The sequence below is a fragment of the Bos grunniens genome, chromosome 13 (genome assembly GCF_055505025.1).
Source record: "Bos grunniens cultivar Pamir isolate PY7600 chromosome 13, Bosgru_T2T1.0, whole genome shotgun sequence".
Classification (NCBI taxonomy): domain Eukaryota; kingdom Metazoa; phylum Chordata; class Mammalia; order Artiodactyla; family Bovidae; genus Bos; species Bos grunniens.
The window spans coordinates 66,053,551-66,069,348 of NC_141177.1; the positions used below are offsets into that span (position 1 = coordinate 66,053,551).

At 39.1% G+C, this 15,798-nt stretch overlaps 1 protein-coding gene and 1 long non-coding RNA gene across 2 annotated transcripts; both read left to right on the forward strand.

Annotated features, from left to right (window-relative positions):
* Window positions 1-338: 338 nt before the first annotated feature.
* Window positions 339-4,851, forward strand: LOC147361145 (uncharacterized). The gene is made up of 2 exons (XR_015139828.1): window positions 339-529; window positions 3,925-4,851. It is a non-coding gene; the product is annotated as an uncharacterized LOC147361145 (long non-coding RNA).
* Window positions 4,852-5,643: 792 nt separating this feature from the next.
* Window positions 5,644-14,797, forward strand: LOC147361146 (ankyrin repeat domain-containing protein 26-like). Its single transcript, XM_086335201.1, has 6 exons — window positions 5,644-5,680; window positions 6,498-6,661; window positions 9,712-9,881; window positions 11,211-11,439; window positions 13,352-13,397; window positions 14,553-14,797. The coding sequence occupies exons 1-6, from the start codon at window positions 5,644-5,646 to the stop codon at window positions 14,639-14,641; spliced, it is 735 nt and encodes a 244-aa protein (XP_086191327.1). The 3' UTR covers window positions 14,642-14,797.
* The last annotated feature ends 1,001 nt before the right edge of the window (window positions 14,798-15,798 follow it).

Below are 15,798 nucleotides of genomic sequence, written 5' to 3' on the forward strand. Positions count from 1 at the left end.
CTTTCTAATTATTTTGAATACATTCTCTTTAATAATATCGTATTATTTGGTTAAAGTATGAGAACTTAAAAAAGGTCTGTGATCTATATTTCTAAACTATTCTTAGGAAAGTTTATATTATTTTACATTCCCACCTGCAGATGTATAAAGTAGCCATTTTTCTCAAGAGAAAATGAAAACAATTGTTTTATCCCTAACCCTCTGTCTGCAAACAGTGACCATTATTAAGTGCTTTTCATTGTATTCCCCCACGTTTACTATTTTAAACATTGTGAAGAGGGAACAAAAGTTATTGCAGCAGTGAATAATCTCATGATTTTCTAAGAAGAGCTTTAAATTTTGCAGATTCACCTTAGAGCCAGAAGAAGAGAATAGAAGAAATGCCGATATGTTATGTGAAAAAATGAGGGAGCATTTAAGAAGAAAAGAAGACGAATATAGTAAAGAAGTTGAAGTGAAACAGCAACTAGAACTCACTTTCCGAGCAGTAGAAGTGAAACTGAAGACTGAGAGAAATAATCTGAATCAGGTAGAGTAATCTTTGGTGAAAATTTCAAATTTCTAACACTATTTCATCAATATTTTTAAAAAATACCATTTTATTTAGTGTTGTACCATTTATTTTGTGTCATTTTGTTTAGTGTTACAGGAAATTTTAGGTTAATTGTTAAAAACAAAAGAAAAGAAATTCAAAATTCCCAAAGTAACAAGGCTAGAAATAAGAATTGTATGATCCTGACATGCTGGGTGCACTTTTTCGAGCAGAGGGAGGAAGAGGTCACGTCAGTAGCTCACACAATAGATCCTGAGAAACCACAGGGTTGAGAATGGTGTAGAAACTGGAGGTTAAGCTCTCAGCCCACCTCAGGCAACAGATCCTTCTGCCTTGAGGGACTGTTGGTGAGTGAATAGGTCTAGAAGAGAAGGGGCACTGGAAGGGACCATCGTGCCTAATTTTACATCAAGTTGCCTCTGGCCTTCAGTCTGGCAGGTGGCTGAGGGTCATGGACCCCCCTCCCTCTGTGCCCGTCAGCCCTCCAGGCCACATGTCCCATGAACAGCTCAGAGCTGGCTCCAGCTTTCCCAGCTGCGTTCTCCCTCACAGCAGAGTCCTCAAGGACAGGTGTTAACTGACATCCTCAAGAGGTGCAGGAATTTTTTTCCAGCAGTTGGTAGACACCAGACACTCTTGAAGTTGGTTGTCCTTCATTTTGCAGAGTTCTCAAGTGGCATCTCAGAGCAGAGGAATTTGCTCCCACACCGAAATCTGTCTCAAACATGGACTGGGTCCCATCCCCGAGGTCCTAGCAGTAGATCTCCCACAACGAAAAGCTCTCAGGAAGAGCTCGGGAAAGTAGTATTTGTAATTCAGATCCATTTGTCTAGAGCAGTCAGGTAGGGACAGAGGATGGCCTCATCCAAGGAGAGGCCTCTAATATTTTCTATAGGAATTGATCTCAAATCTTTTGTGACTATCTCGGAGGAGCCAGGACCCTGATTGTGGTTTAGGCAAGGAAGACCACGTGTGGTCCCCCATCGACTGCGCTGCCCGACCAAGTCCCTCTGCCTTGGAGTGAATGTATCTGTCCCTCCATGCACGTCATCACCTTCAGTGTCTGAATCAGAGTCCGTTCTTGGCTCCACTGTCATTTCTTTAATATCCTGTCAACGACCTTTTCACATCATTTACTGGTTTTCATTTTGTAAAAACTGCGACATCAGTTGTAAAAACACTTTTGAACACTTTAAAAAGTTGTTTCTTTAGAACAACTTATAAAAGTGCCCCCTCACACACACCAAAGCGGAAGCGGGGGGAAAACTCTTGCTACTAATAATAGATATTCTGGGTTTTGGTAATGATTTCACTTCCTCGATTGATCATTAGGTTAGTTTATCACTTCCCTGATGGTAAGGAGGAAACTATAGGCAGTTCAGAGACCACATTTTGTGTGTCATTCTTCTGCTTGTGAGAAAATGAGCACTCTGCTCTGTGAGTGTCCTGTTTCAGTACAGGAAACTTTTGAAAACAGTGATAGATATGGCATAACATATATTTAGTGATAGTTATTAAGTGTTTTTCATTGTATTTTCCCCGTCTTACTATTTTAGACATTATGGAGAGATAATGAAAGTTATTGCTGCAACAAATAATCGCATAGTTTTCTAAGAGCTTTCTAAATTTTACCTTATTTACCATTAGTGTGTGTACCGTGAATGAAATAGGAAGCTTATTTTGTATTGATATATTTGTACTAGAGACATGTGATTTGATGTAAGAAGACTAGTAGAGTCCAAAGACCTGGCGAAAAGGCTGCAGCTTACTCATATTTTTAACTTTTTCCTTTCCAGAATCATTATAGCTAATGAGTTAATTAATGTTTGTAGAAGTGCTTAATACAGTTGTCATTGGTGTAATTCTTGTAATTGCCTATTAAAATGTTAGAAGGTAGCATATTCTCAAGGAAAAACTTTTTGTACAAAATGTAGTCTATTTATACAGAGTTAAGGCTCTTACTGTGAAGTAGATGTATAGGAGGTATCAGATACAGTGTTTATAAACCTAGCAAGTGGTGGTGTTTATTGAATTATAGTTGATTAACAATATTCTGTTAGTTTCAGGTATACAGCACAGTGATTCAGATATATATGTATATGTGTGCGTGTATATTATATAAATGGGGCTTCCCTGCTGGCTCAGACTGTAAAGAATCTGCCTGCAATGCAGGAGACCAATCCTTGGGTTGAGAAGATCCCCTGGAGAAGATGGAGAAGGCAATGGCACCCCACTCCAGTACTCTTGCCTGGAAAATCCCAAGGGCGGAAGAGCCTGGTAGGCTGCAGTCCGTGGGGTCGCTAAGAGTCAGACACAACTGAGCGACTTCACTTTCACTTTTCACTTTCATGCATTGGAGAAGGAAATGGCAACCCACTCCAGTGTTCTTGCCTGGAGAATCCCAGGGATGGCGGAGCCTGGTGGGCTGCCGTCTATGGGGTCACAGAGTCAGACACGACTGAAGTGACTTAGCAGCGGCAGCAGCAGCCTGGAGAAGGAAATGGCTACCCACTCCAGTATTCTTGCCTGGGAAATTCCATGGACAGAGGAGCATGGCAGGCTATATAGTCTATGAGGTCGCAAAGACTCGGACATGACTCAGTGACTAATACACATACACACTCAATCACACACACGCTCACATGTACACACATATTCCATTTCAGATTCTTCTTGCAGAATATTAAGTGTAGTTCCTTATGTTGTACAGTAGGTCTCTGTTGGTTATTTTATATCTACTAGTGTGTATATGCTAATCCCAACATCCTAATTTATCCCTTCCCCTACCCCACTTTCCCCTGTGGTCACCATACGTTTGGTTTCTGTGTCTATGAGTCTCTTTCTGTTGTGTGAATAAGTTCATTTTAGAGTCTACATATAAGCAGTGTGATATAATACTTGGCTTTGTCTGACTTACATCACTTAGGGTGATAAAGTCTAGGTCCATGCCTGTTGCTGCAAATAGCATTATTCCATTCCTTTTTATGGCTTACTAGTTTTGCATTATATAAATATTCCACGTCAGATGCAATTTTTAAGTGCAATCAGATCTATGAATCTTTTATTTTAAGCCTTCTGGGTTTGTTGTAGTTCAGAGAAAGCCTTTCCAGTTCTGAGCTTCTTGAAAAGTCTCTTGGGATTTCTTTTTGACTTTCGTGGATTCATTGCCTTCCATTAAATTTTTGAACCTTTGGGAATTTATGCTGGTATAAAGTCTGAGGATTGTATTGAACCTTATTTGTTCCTGTTGGAGACACACTTGGTGCAGTCTTTTCATTGTATAAACATACAAGTTAGTCTTTCATTTCAGAGGAAATCATGGAATGTCACTTTACTGAGTACTAGCTAAACATCTCCTTTGTTTCACTTAGGTTTCTGATAGTTGTGAAAAAGCAAAAGACCTGTTGCGCAAAAACCACATGCTGCAGGAGGAAATTGCCATGCTAAGACTGGAGAGAGACGCGCTGAAAAATCAGCACCGGGAAAAGGAAGAGAACTATTTTGAGGACATTGAAATTCTCAAAGTAAAGAATGATGACTTTCAAAAGACAATAAAACTGGATGAGGAAATGTTAACAAAGACTATATCCCACTATACAGGCCAGCTTAATGCTCTGACAGCTGAGAATGCAATGCTAAACTCTAAGCTGGAGAACGAAAAAGAAAGCAAACAAAGACTGGAAACGGAAGTGGAATCCTACCATTCTAGACTGGCTGCTGCCTTACACGATCGTGATCAAGGTCAGACATCAAAAAGAGACCTGGAACTTGCCTTTCGGAGAGCAAGAGACAAGTGGTTATGCTTGCAGGACAAAATGAAGTCCGATGTGGCTAATCTAAAAGATAACAACGAGATGCTTTCCCAGCAACTATCTACAGTGGAAAGTAAATTCAATAAGCTGAAAATCCAGCTGCATCAAACGATACATGATCTTAGAGAAAAGACTGATGTTAGAACATGTCCAGAGAGACCTAAACCAAGCAGAGGGTCAAAAGCAGGAAATTGAACACGTGTATCGGAACCAACAAGGCAAAGTGAATACATACCTTGGAAAGCAGGAATCCTTAGAGAGATTATCTCAACTCCAGAGTGAAAACATGTTGCTCTGACAGCAACTGGACGATGCGGGAAACAGAGCCGACAGTAGAGAGAAGACGATCATTAGCATCCAAGAACAGTTTCAGCAGATCGTGAGAAAACTTCAGGCCGAACGTGAGAAACAAGGTCTGATGCTGGAGGAACGAAACAAGGAGTTAGTCAAGGAATGTAATGATTTAAAAGAGAGAATGTGTCAGTATGAAAATGAGAAAGCAGAAGGAGAAGTGAGTATCCAGAAGGAGAAGTATCTCAGACTTCCTGAAAGAAAGTTCAAAGTGATTCTTGATTCTGGCTAAATGTTGAATCTAGTTGAATATAAAAAATACACAGGCTGTGAATCTATGGTCTCTAAACCAGCCTAAAAGCACACCTTGTATCCAGCAAATAAAAATTAGACCGAAGAAATCCTTTACTTTGAATAGGGACATTGTGTTGTTTATGAAATGCTAAGAGATTTAGTTCTAAATTGTTAACGTAGACAGGTACTAGTAGTCTACTCTTTATTAAGGTAATAATTTTAATCTTTATGTTACCACATTTCAGTATCATGATGAAGCAGATAAATGAAATGCTCAAACCTGAAATGAATATTTTGAAATGAAGCTTTAGTTACCTGGATTATCTTGATAGTCAGTTCCAGGTTTCCCAGAGGCTATATTTTGTATACCATACTTTGGCTTCAGTAGCTTCTCATAGCTTTTTGTTATATTTGTTGGTACAATTTTATTTTTATTCATGTCAGTTTGAGTTAATATGGGAAACATTTTAGCCTTGAATCATTTGTTCTTAAAGCCTCTCAAATCTTCAAATGCATCTACTTATCATTAAATCATAATTTGGGACTCAGGTGGTGAACTTTAGCAAAACTATTCTTGATTTACTCTTCCCACTGCTATTTATGATTTACTTAACATTTTTACAAACAATTTGCTCATAATTCTCATTTTAAGTATCAATTACTATCATTTGAATACAAGCTTGTCCTCTAAAAATGAAGGACGGCAGGATTCGTGAGCAGCAGGAATGGAGTGAGTCAAGGAGAGGGTTGTAGGAGTTGCGGTCTGGAGGCAGGTGGAGGCCAAGTTGTCGAGGCTCCTTGAAGGCCATGGGAGCAACCTCATTTTTTTAAATTTCATTTTTCTTTTATATTGGAATATGGTTGATTTACAATTTTGTGTTAGTTTCAGATGTACAGGAAACTGATTCAGTTATACATGTATCCATTCTTTTTCAGTTCCTTTTCCCAGGTAGGTGACTACAGAATATTGAGTAGAGTTCCCTGTGCTCTCCAGTAGGTCCTTACGGTTAGCCAAGGGCAAAGGTGGAGAGGAGGGATAAATTAGGAGTTTGGGATTAACATAGACACCCTACTAGGTATAAAAGAGATAAGCAACAAGGGAATGGCCCCATTTTTCTGCTGAGGTAGGAATCTATTGGAAAGATCTGAGCACTGGTTGGAATCTGTGAAGATCTCTGAGTTAATCAAAGCTTCTAGTAAAAAAGGAAAATGTTTCCACAGTGTGGAATTTTCCACCACTTGTCCCACCTACACGCTCACTTCTTTCTGGACGTGAGGTGGTGACGCTCTGCAGATTTATTGGGAGGGGCAGGGCGTGGACAGTGGGGCCGAATCCTTTGAGTAACTTAATGTCAGGAAGGCTGGAGGGTGGCCCCTTCTGTGTCTGTAACTAGATTCAGTGAGGAGGGAAAAGAAGGTGAGTTGCTGTCTGTTTTCAGACAGTTGCGATAGTTTTCAAAGTCCATATGTTGGAGTTATCTGTTATTAACATAACATAATAGTAAAGTGATTTGATAAACTCAGTGACAGAGCATCTTATTAGGCAGTGGTGAGACAACTTCAACAAGAACTGGATGACGCTATAAAAAAGCAGTCTGTGTCGGAGGCTTCACTGAGGGTCACGTCATGTTATTGTCCTAAGTTAGAAGCTGAGGCACAGGATTTGAAGAACAATTGTAAACTACTACAACCACGTCAAGTCACAAGTCAGGTATGTTTGAAATTGAACGTGTTAACAGTTAATATGTAGGATAAAGTGTTTTAGGACACTCATTTTCATGGTCAGCTTTCTTCTGTAATTTTGTTACAAGTAACTTACTACAATTTTCTTATTATCTTTATAATGCACTCGTTTCTTAAACTCAGACTTTCATCCTGCCATTTGCATTATATTGTTTTTTTCTTGTATTATTTACTCTTAGGAAAGTTGAGGATTGTGCCTCATTATACACACAAGTTGAGAGCCTTTTTTTTTCTTTGAAAAAATACTTTTTAAAGTGATAACTGTATTACCATGATGAGGCAAGCCAGATTAAAGTCATTAATTTAATGGAATGTTCAGAATATTATCATTTCTCATCTTTCCTTTTGTGAATGGCTGTAGAGTTCTGTATATATTTATTTCATGGATTTCAGAATAACTTCTGCAGAAAAGGTATTATGCAAACCAGGTGAAGTTTAGGCATTGCCTTCTTTCCTTTTCATTTTAAGTATATTGTAAAAGCATGGAGGTATTCAGATGGTGTAGAATACGTACATCCAAACTAGAGAATTAAGAAGATTATCTGGATCCTGCATTGGATTGGATTTTTTTTTAAAGCTATTGAGATATAATTGACGTATCATAGAATTCACCCACTCAACATGTGTAGTTCAGTATCTCTTAGAGAGGTGTAACCGGTGACTACAGTCAATTTTAGAGCATTTCCATCACCCCCTAAAAGAAACCCTGCATCCCTTAGCCACCACCCGTGGCCTCCCATCTCCCTCAACCCCAGGCAACCCCCAGTCTAATGTCTGTCTCTCTAGACATGCCTGTCCTCGGTATTTTATATAAATGGAATCATGCAGTATGCTCCTTTGGGATTAGCTTTGCTCATTTGATGTCATGTTTTCACAGTTCATCCATGTGATAACAAGTATCAGTTCTTCCGTTTCTGTTGGTTGTCACAGTAAGCTAAGCCATGTATCCATCATCACTAGATGGAGCTTTGGGTTGTTTCCGCTTTGGGGCTATTAATAATGCTGTTGTGAACACTGATTTCCATGATTCTGTGTGCACATGTTTTTATTTCCCTGTGGTTGGATCTTATCCTCAGAGTTAGCTGGCTGATTTCACCTTTCCTTGGCCCTTGCTCAGACTGTCCTTTCTGTCTTTACAGTTTCTTTTCCTCTTGGGTAGTCCTTCATTATTTCAGACCTGGCGCCCAGTCTCTCCTCCTTCATGGAGCTTTCCTGACTATCCAGCTCTTTGAGCCTTTTCACATCAGCGCTTGTTACCTAGGCTCTGAGGAACAGTTTAGCCCCTGATTTTACACTATTGACATTTCTTCCATGAGGGGGAATCTTGGCTAAGTATACATTGGTGTAACAGGGAATATTTATTGATGTGCACAGCACTTGTCTTGCATAAATGGACAGTAACAAAGGGTTACAAGAATGAGGCATTTTTTGTTGTTGCTGTTCAGAAAAATGTGTGGATCATCTCTGTAAACTGTTAGGAAATGGGATTTAACTTTGCAAATAATTCTGTTTGGAATGCAATTCAAATTAGCAAAACGTCTTTGTACTTCAGAAATAGGCTTATGGGATTAGAATCCATATTTACAAGATTCATTAATTAGAGTCTTATTCTCATAGTCTTCTTTTGGAAGGGATTTATTAACTTAGCCCTGCGAAGTCACTTCAGTCGTGTCCGACTCTGTGCGACCACATAGACGGCAGCCCACCAGGCTCCACCGTCCCTGGGATTCTCCAGGCAAGAACACTGGAATGGGTTGCCATTTCCTTCTCCAATGCATGAAAGTACAGTATCCCTCAAACTTCTTTAAAATCCTGGGACATTAAGATGGGGGGAGGAGTAAGAGACATTCTACTAAGAGGTGACTTGTAGTCATTTTATGGAGGAAAGATAGAAAAATATTATTGTAGGACCATAAAAGAGTGTAAAACCAAGTGCAATTGTTGTGTGACAAAGATGACAGTGAAGAACATATTTTGTGACTCTTGGTGGTGAGAACATCTTTCTTAATTCTCTGAGTAATCCCTGGTCCTATATTCTACAATACAGATACCATCGTATTTATTTCATCCTGGGTTTGAGTTAGGCTGTGCTCAGTCCACTTTCTTCATTAGCAAACAGTATCCTTTTATTCTTAAAGACTGATGATTTTCCAGCAGAGCTGGAAACTGCATCTTCAAAAGGTCTGCACCTGGATGCAAAAAATCAAGTTTTTCAACAGGAGTTATTATCTATGAAACTAGTACAAAGAAATGTAAAAAACTAGAGAGGAGAAAGAAGTTGGAGCAAGAAGTAGTGACCCTCAGAAGTCATATAGAAGTGAATATGACAGAACACGGTCAAGTAGAGCAATATCAACAGGAGAGTGAATATAGAGCGAGACAGGATCTCGTAGAGAAATTAAGAGAAGTCACATGTTTTTGCAGATTACTTTGTTGGTCTGTCCTGTGCTTGAGTTCACTCTCCCTGCACAGTACATTTTGGATGTATGCAGCGTAGGTGTTTCCTCTGCCTCCCTTAGAGCAGTTAGTTTTGTAGATTTCTGGAAGGAAGAGGGGCGCTTGTTTTCCCTTTTAATATTTCAGTTTCCATCACAGTTATCACTAAATTGACCTTTCAGAATGATTCTCACTAGAGAATCCTGTTACTTATAAGACCAATTGGTAAAAAACAAGACCATTAAGAAGAAAAGAAAATATTGTGGTTTAGAACTGGTACCATCCTCTTGAATTATTCTTAAATTATCTTGTTCAATTTTTAAAATTTTAAGTTGATCCTCTTATTCTTTGAATTATCAGATTATATAAGTACTACTTTAACAGTGATTCCACTTTAATTTTATAATTCAGATTTAATTCACTTCACATTAACAATAATTGTTTTAAACTTCCGCTCTCTTTTTTTTTTTTTTCACCCTTGAAATCGCTCTCTGAATCACTGACTCAAAACTAAAGGGAATAAATATAATTTTCCAGGTTAATGATTATTTTAAAAATGTTATCTTTTTCAATTTGCCTTAGACACAAGCTGGATTTCAACAGATGGAAGTCAGAATTAAAGACTTGGAATCTGAACTCTCCAAAATGAAAAGTTTGCAAGAAGATTCTAATAAAGCAGAGTTGGAAAAATATAAGCAACTCTACCTAGTAGAATGTGAACTTATAAAGTCATTGGAAGATAAACTAGACAAGTAAGTCAAAACACAGAATCACAGAAACGAAATTTAGTTCATTGATTTGTCTCTAAAGCCTAATTTTTTTAAATTTTATTTTATTTTTAAACTTTACATAATTGTATTAGTTTTGCCAAATATCAAAATGAATCCGCCACAGGTATACATGTGTTCCCCAAGTGGGGACGTGAGACTCGTAGGAAGGGAAAGCTAACTAGCTGGCCACTGCTAAAGGGGTGCCCTAAGACCGACTGTTAGCACTGTGTCAAGGCTTCCCGCACTATGTACAGGCGTGCTTATGAAATAGGGGAAATGAACACATGGGTTAGAGGCAGGGTAAGTCACAAAGTGGCTAAAAGTAATGTAGTAACCCGACTGAGGGGTGTGGAGGATGGAAAGGGCAGATCCCACCGGCAGTGCCCAGTCCAGGCTTCCCCACTATCTGAAAGCAGAGCGCTCCTAGGAAGCCTTTCATAAGCCAAAGCAGCATAAAGCAAAGAAGCAGGGACCTGAGGACACATTCTGCTAGTCGATACATGAAATGAATATGCACAAGTGAAGCAAAGGTGCTCCCAGACGGGGCTTAGGGCTGTGGCGACTTGATGCTGAGATGTGGGGTGTGGCTTCCCGGGAAGGAGGTCAGTGGGGCCAGTCTCCCTGCTTGGGGAGCGCGATGCCTCTCACTGTAAAACGTACACGGAACACTGTTTAGAGTTTTGGCTTTTTAAATGAGACCAGAAATTGTCTTCAGATTTTTTTTTTTTTGATGATCAAAAACAGGTACTGACATAGGCCCTTCGTAGAAGTGAAGTAACATAAAGTGAACTTTGGAAAAGCAGGGGATACTTGTAATTGTTCCTGGGGCTGTTTTAGCTCTTTTCAGCCTTACCCTTTGACTTTCTCGTCCTCCCTTGTGATTGTGGCTCTAGGTGATACCTCAGAGCCAAAAGCTGAATTTCTCTGAGGTCATGAGTGAAACATGTATACAAGGGTGGTGAAAGGAAGCACTTGAACGTGGCTTTGTGGGACGGGGTGTTTCTTCATCCCTGAACTATTTCCTGGAGGCAGGTTTGTCCCAGAGGCAGCAGGTGTCCGTGTGAGGCCACCTCCCTTTCTCTCTGATGCCCTTTCTCTCCTCTCCCAACTGTGCCTTGTTACTTGAGGAGCCCCAGACACATGTGTACTTCTTTAGAGCAAGGTTACAACTGTTATTGTTTACAGGAGGTCTGCTCTGTGTTTTCAGTGTTCAAATAATTTAATGGGAATTCCATTTACTATATGGCAACTTAAAAAATGCAGATAATTTAGGGAAACATGAATGAAATTGGTGTTTTCCATCTTACCCAGGACTCATCAGAGGCTGGCAGTGGTCAGCGCCAAACTTCAGGTGGAGAAGCAGCAGAACAGATCTTTCTTCAACACTGTTAGCACGAGGCCAGTCCTGGAGCCCCCTTGTGTTGGAAATTTCAATAATCCTGTAGTGCTCAACGGAAATCTTACTCCAAGAGCAAACATAAGGTTTTCTACCTCAATTCCACGCCCTTCGAATAATAGCATAGAGACTTACTTGACCAAGGTTAGTTCTATTATCTTTTTTCCACTGGGTTTCAGATTTCTGATATTAATGATCCTTGTTTGTAATTTGGTGAACTTCTGAGTTATTTATTTGACTTATGCACACTAAGTAAAAGCCGTCATTAACTGTGCTAATCAAGGAGACATTTAATGATTTTTTTATCCTAGATCTCTCATTTTCAAGAGATACTTTTTAAATTTCTTGAAAAGCTGCATTGAAGTTCTGCTTTAGAAATGAAATCTTATTGCCTAGTAACTGAAAGTATACTTTAAGATGTTTGACTTACTTTCTAATTGATTTCACTTTGGCAGTGGTTCATAATCATTTCCGAGCTTTGCTGCACCCACCGCAGTTTATCTACCCCTAAACATAAGTGAGAAGGCAATGGCACCCCACTCCAGTAATCTTGACTGGAAAATCCCATGGACAGAGGAGCCTGGTAGGCTGCCGTCCATGGGGTTGCAAAGAGTCGGACATGACTGAGAGACTTCCCTTTCACTTTTCACTTTCATGCATTGGAGAAGGAAATGGCAACCCACTCCAGTGTTCTTGCCTGGAGAATCCCAGGGACGGCGGAGCCTGGTGGGCTGCCGTCTATGGGGTCACACAGAGTCAGACACGACTGAAGCGACTTAGCAGCAGCAGCAGACAGTAAAGAGAGATCTGTTGCGTGTTTTAAATTTTGTTCTAAATAACCCAAAATGTGGATAATTCATTGTTGACTGATTTTAGTTTACCAGGTTTTATCTGGAGGAAATGAACATCCTTTTAAAGACTAATCTCTTCAGTTTTGGCCTGATTGATTCAAATAAAGATTTTCTCCTTCAAGTTCCCTGTCCTGTTTTTAAAAAATATTTATCCTTTCTAAATTAACTATATCAACTGCTACAAATAGGAGTTTGATATTGAGTTATTCTTATTTATGCATTTAAAGCACATAATTTAGTTAGAAAGTCATGTCATGCCACAAGCATTGTTTAATTACATAAGAAGGATTTATATATTCATTTTGTCCATGTTATAGTTAAAAATCTATGTGTTTTTCTTTAACCTGAGGAAGTAGCTGGCACAGGACTCAGTAAGAATGCCACTGGCTTTGTTACTTCTTTTGTAGAGTTAGGAACTTTGAGTAAATCAATGATTCTCATATCTTACAAAAGTTTTTTCTGCAAAGAAAACAACCTTTCTTCTAAAAAAAACTTCTGCGTGGAACCGTGTTATATAAAGTGGAGACAAGTATAGAACCGTTTAGCTCAAGAGTGGGCAGAGCCCCTGCAGCTGTGACTTCTCTGTTCCTCAACCCTGCAGTGACGCCTGGGGGACCTTCCCCTTCTATGGGACGTAGTTCTGAAACTAACACTGATGAGAGAATCCTTCTCGCTAAACGTCTTCAGAATTGAGTCTTGCTGGCACGTTGTTTTCTTGTATATAATTTTCTCACCTTTCTTTGTTTTTGTAAAATGGAAAAGTTTAAAGAAAATCACAGATGTGTTCTCCTTATTAACGTTCGACTCAAACTACTTCCTCCATTTGAACAGGATCCTCACCTAGAAATCAAAATAAAGTCTCGGAAGTACATATTTAGGCCAGGAGCTTTTAGGGGAGAAGATAGTAATCTTGTGGGTCATTCCGAGGATTATGGGTCATTCCCTAATTCTCTGAAATTATGTGTACTCGATAGATATTTATTGTACTTTTTATCAGATTAATCTAAATAGCATTCCATATATATGTTCTGTGTTATCTATAAGCAGAATAAGTAGGAATTCATTTTCTTTTATGTGATTTTTTTTCTACTGAGGTAGTCTTCAGGTTAGGTCTAGTCTCTAAAAGTATTACTTAAAAGTCACATTTAATAAGTTATAAACATATAACTTGTTTATCTTAAAGATAAATATTTGACTTATTTCAGATGCGGCGGGAGTTGGACAGGAGTATAGCTAGAGCACTAAGAGAAGGTATGTTGCCAAAATGTATGAATTAAATTTAGACATTGATTTCTGAAATACACTGTAAACAATAAATGGCGTCTCTTGCCATTGTTTGGATAACAGATGCTGTGTTAAATATGGTTTTATATACATAGCTAATGAAAAATGTGAAAGCATGAGCAGTCATAGTGAAAAATATCCTTCTCCATTTATCCATCATGTACCATAGCTTGAAAAACAGTCTCTGAAGGTCTGTGTATTTCTTTTTATTTCTAGCTGTATCCTTCTTCTACTTCCTCCATCCCTGTGGAGCTGTCTTCCTACACCCTGACACGATTCTCAGAAAACATGCTGCTCATCAGCTTCTCAAGTGTCTGGTAGTGGTTAAGGCTAGGAAACCCAGACTCGAGCAGTCACGTTTGTGTAGCTGTCACTTGGTGGGTGACTTTAAAATTTCTCTGTCACTAGATACAGCACCAGTTTATCTTTTACCCTCGGGAAATGCTCCAAACACCCACGTCAATTTGGGTCCTGCCAAAGTAGTTGGCCTTATCTCTCTACCAGCTTACTCTGCCGCTTAGCTCTGCATCTAACCAGCCAGACTGTGTAGGATCCCACAGATTTGCTTGCTCACCTCTGGTCTCTGTACGGGTTTCTCCCCTCTGTCTCTTGTACTTTTTCCTGTCCTTCAGGTAGCTACATACATATCACCTCCACCAAAAAGCTGGCAGTATTGACACAAAGCTGGCTTCCCCTCCTGAGTGTTCCTTGTGCCGTCTTTTATATCTTAGTGTTTGTGACTCTGTATGGAAATTGCCTGTTTGTCTGTTTTTCCAGTTTAGGGCATATCATTTTTCAGGGTGGACTGGGTCACCTTCATCTTGTAATTCCAGCGCTTGTCACAGAACCTTTGCATGAATACATGAGTATTCATCAATTCACTCAATTGCCTGAGTACATGAATGAAGAATGAGAAAACCAGGAGCTCTGATACTCAGCCCCACATGCGACCATAAGCAGATTAGAAAATTGTACTCTTGATTAGTATTTTGTTGTGTCATCTATAGATATATTTCATTTTTCAGAATACTAGGAAAGGTCTCAGGTTTTTTTGTTTGTTTACTAATCTTAGTTAACCCAAGTGTTTTAGGTAAAGAATATAATTCTTTCCTTTTCTTTCAGTTGATGCTCAGTTTGCATCTGATGCCTTTAGAGTGTCTTCTCGGGGATCTACAGATGGGTCAAATGTGTGTGATGACCTACTTTTGTAAACAGAAGAACAAGATATACAGATTTGGAAGGAAAAATACATGATTTAGAAAGATAAATAGTAAAAGTTTCTCTACTGGACCATTTCCATGCCATTTCATTGTTTACCATTAAACATGATGAGAAAATCTTTATTAAAGGAAAATATTTTTGTATTATGTGTGTATGATGAAAATTTATATAGCATTTTAAGTGATGTTTCTCTGCATCTAACTTACTTTTTAGCAGATTTAAGTATCAGCACTGCTGAGTTTTCCATATTCTAAGTGATAGTGTTAGTCACTCAATCGTGTCTGACTCTGCGACCCCATGGACTGTAGCCCACCAGGTTCCTCTGTCCATGGAATTCTCCAGGCAAGAATACTGGAGTGGGGAGCCATTCCCTTCTCCAGGGGATCTTCCAGACCCTGGGATCAAACTCGGGTCACGTGCATTGCAGGTGGATTCTTTACCATTTGTGCCACCAGGGATGCCCTTTACAAACTTACACTGAGCCCTAATACCAGCTGTTTAAACAGCACCCAAAGAGCCAGTCTTGTCATTAATATTTAGTAGTGTTATTGATAGCTTTTTGGTATTTTCCAGTTTTTATCACTATATATAGACCTAAAGATTTAAATACTGCTGTTATGGCTTCCGTCAATGTTTTGATGTGTTACAGTTGTTAATAGTGGCATAAAACTTACTATATGTAACTTTAAGCACAGATTCATAGGCCTTTCCTCATGGAGAAATAAGATTTGCCTGAGTTTTTGCCTTTTAAGTGAATTAACTTTTTATAATTTTTATTTGTAATTAGAGGATAATTACTTTACAATATTGTGATGGTTCCTGCCAAACATTGACCTGAATTGGTCATAGGTATGCGTATGGCCCCTCCCTCTTGAACCTCCCTCTCACCTTCCTCCCCACTCCACCCCTCTAGGTTGTCAAAAAGCACGAACTTTGGGTTCCCTGCATCATACAGCAAATTCCAAAAAGACACATATACCCCAGTGTTCATTGCAGCACTACTTACAGTAGCTAGGACATGGAAGTAACCTAGATATCCATCAACAGATGAATGGAGAAAGAAGCTGTGTATTATTCAACTATAGAAAGGAATGCATTTCAGTCAGTTTTAATTGAATTTTGATTTACTTTTGGAGACAGTGTTAAA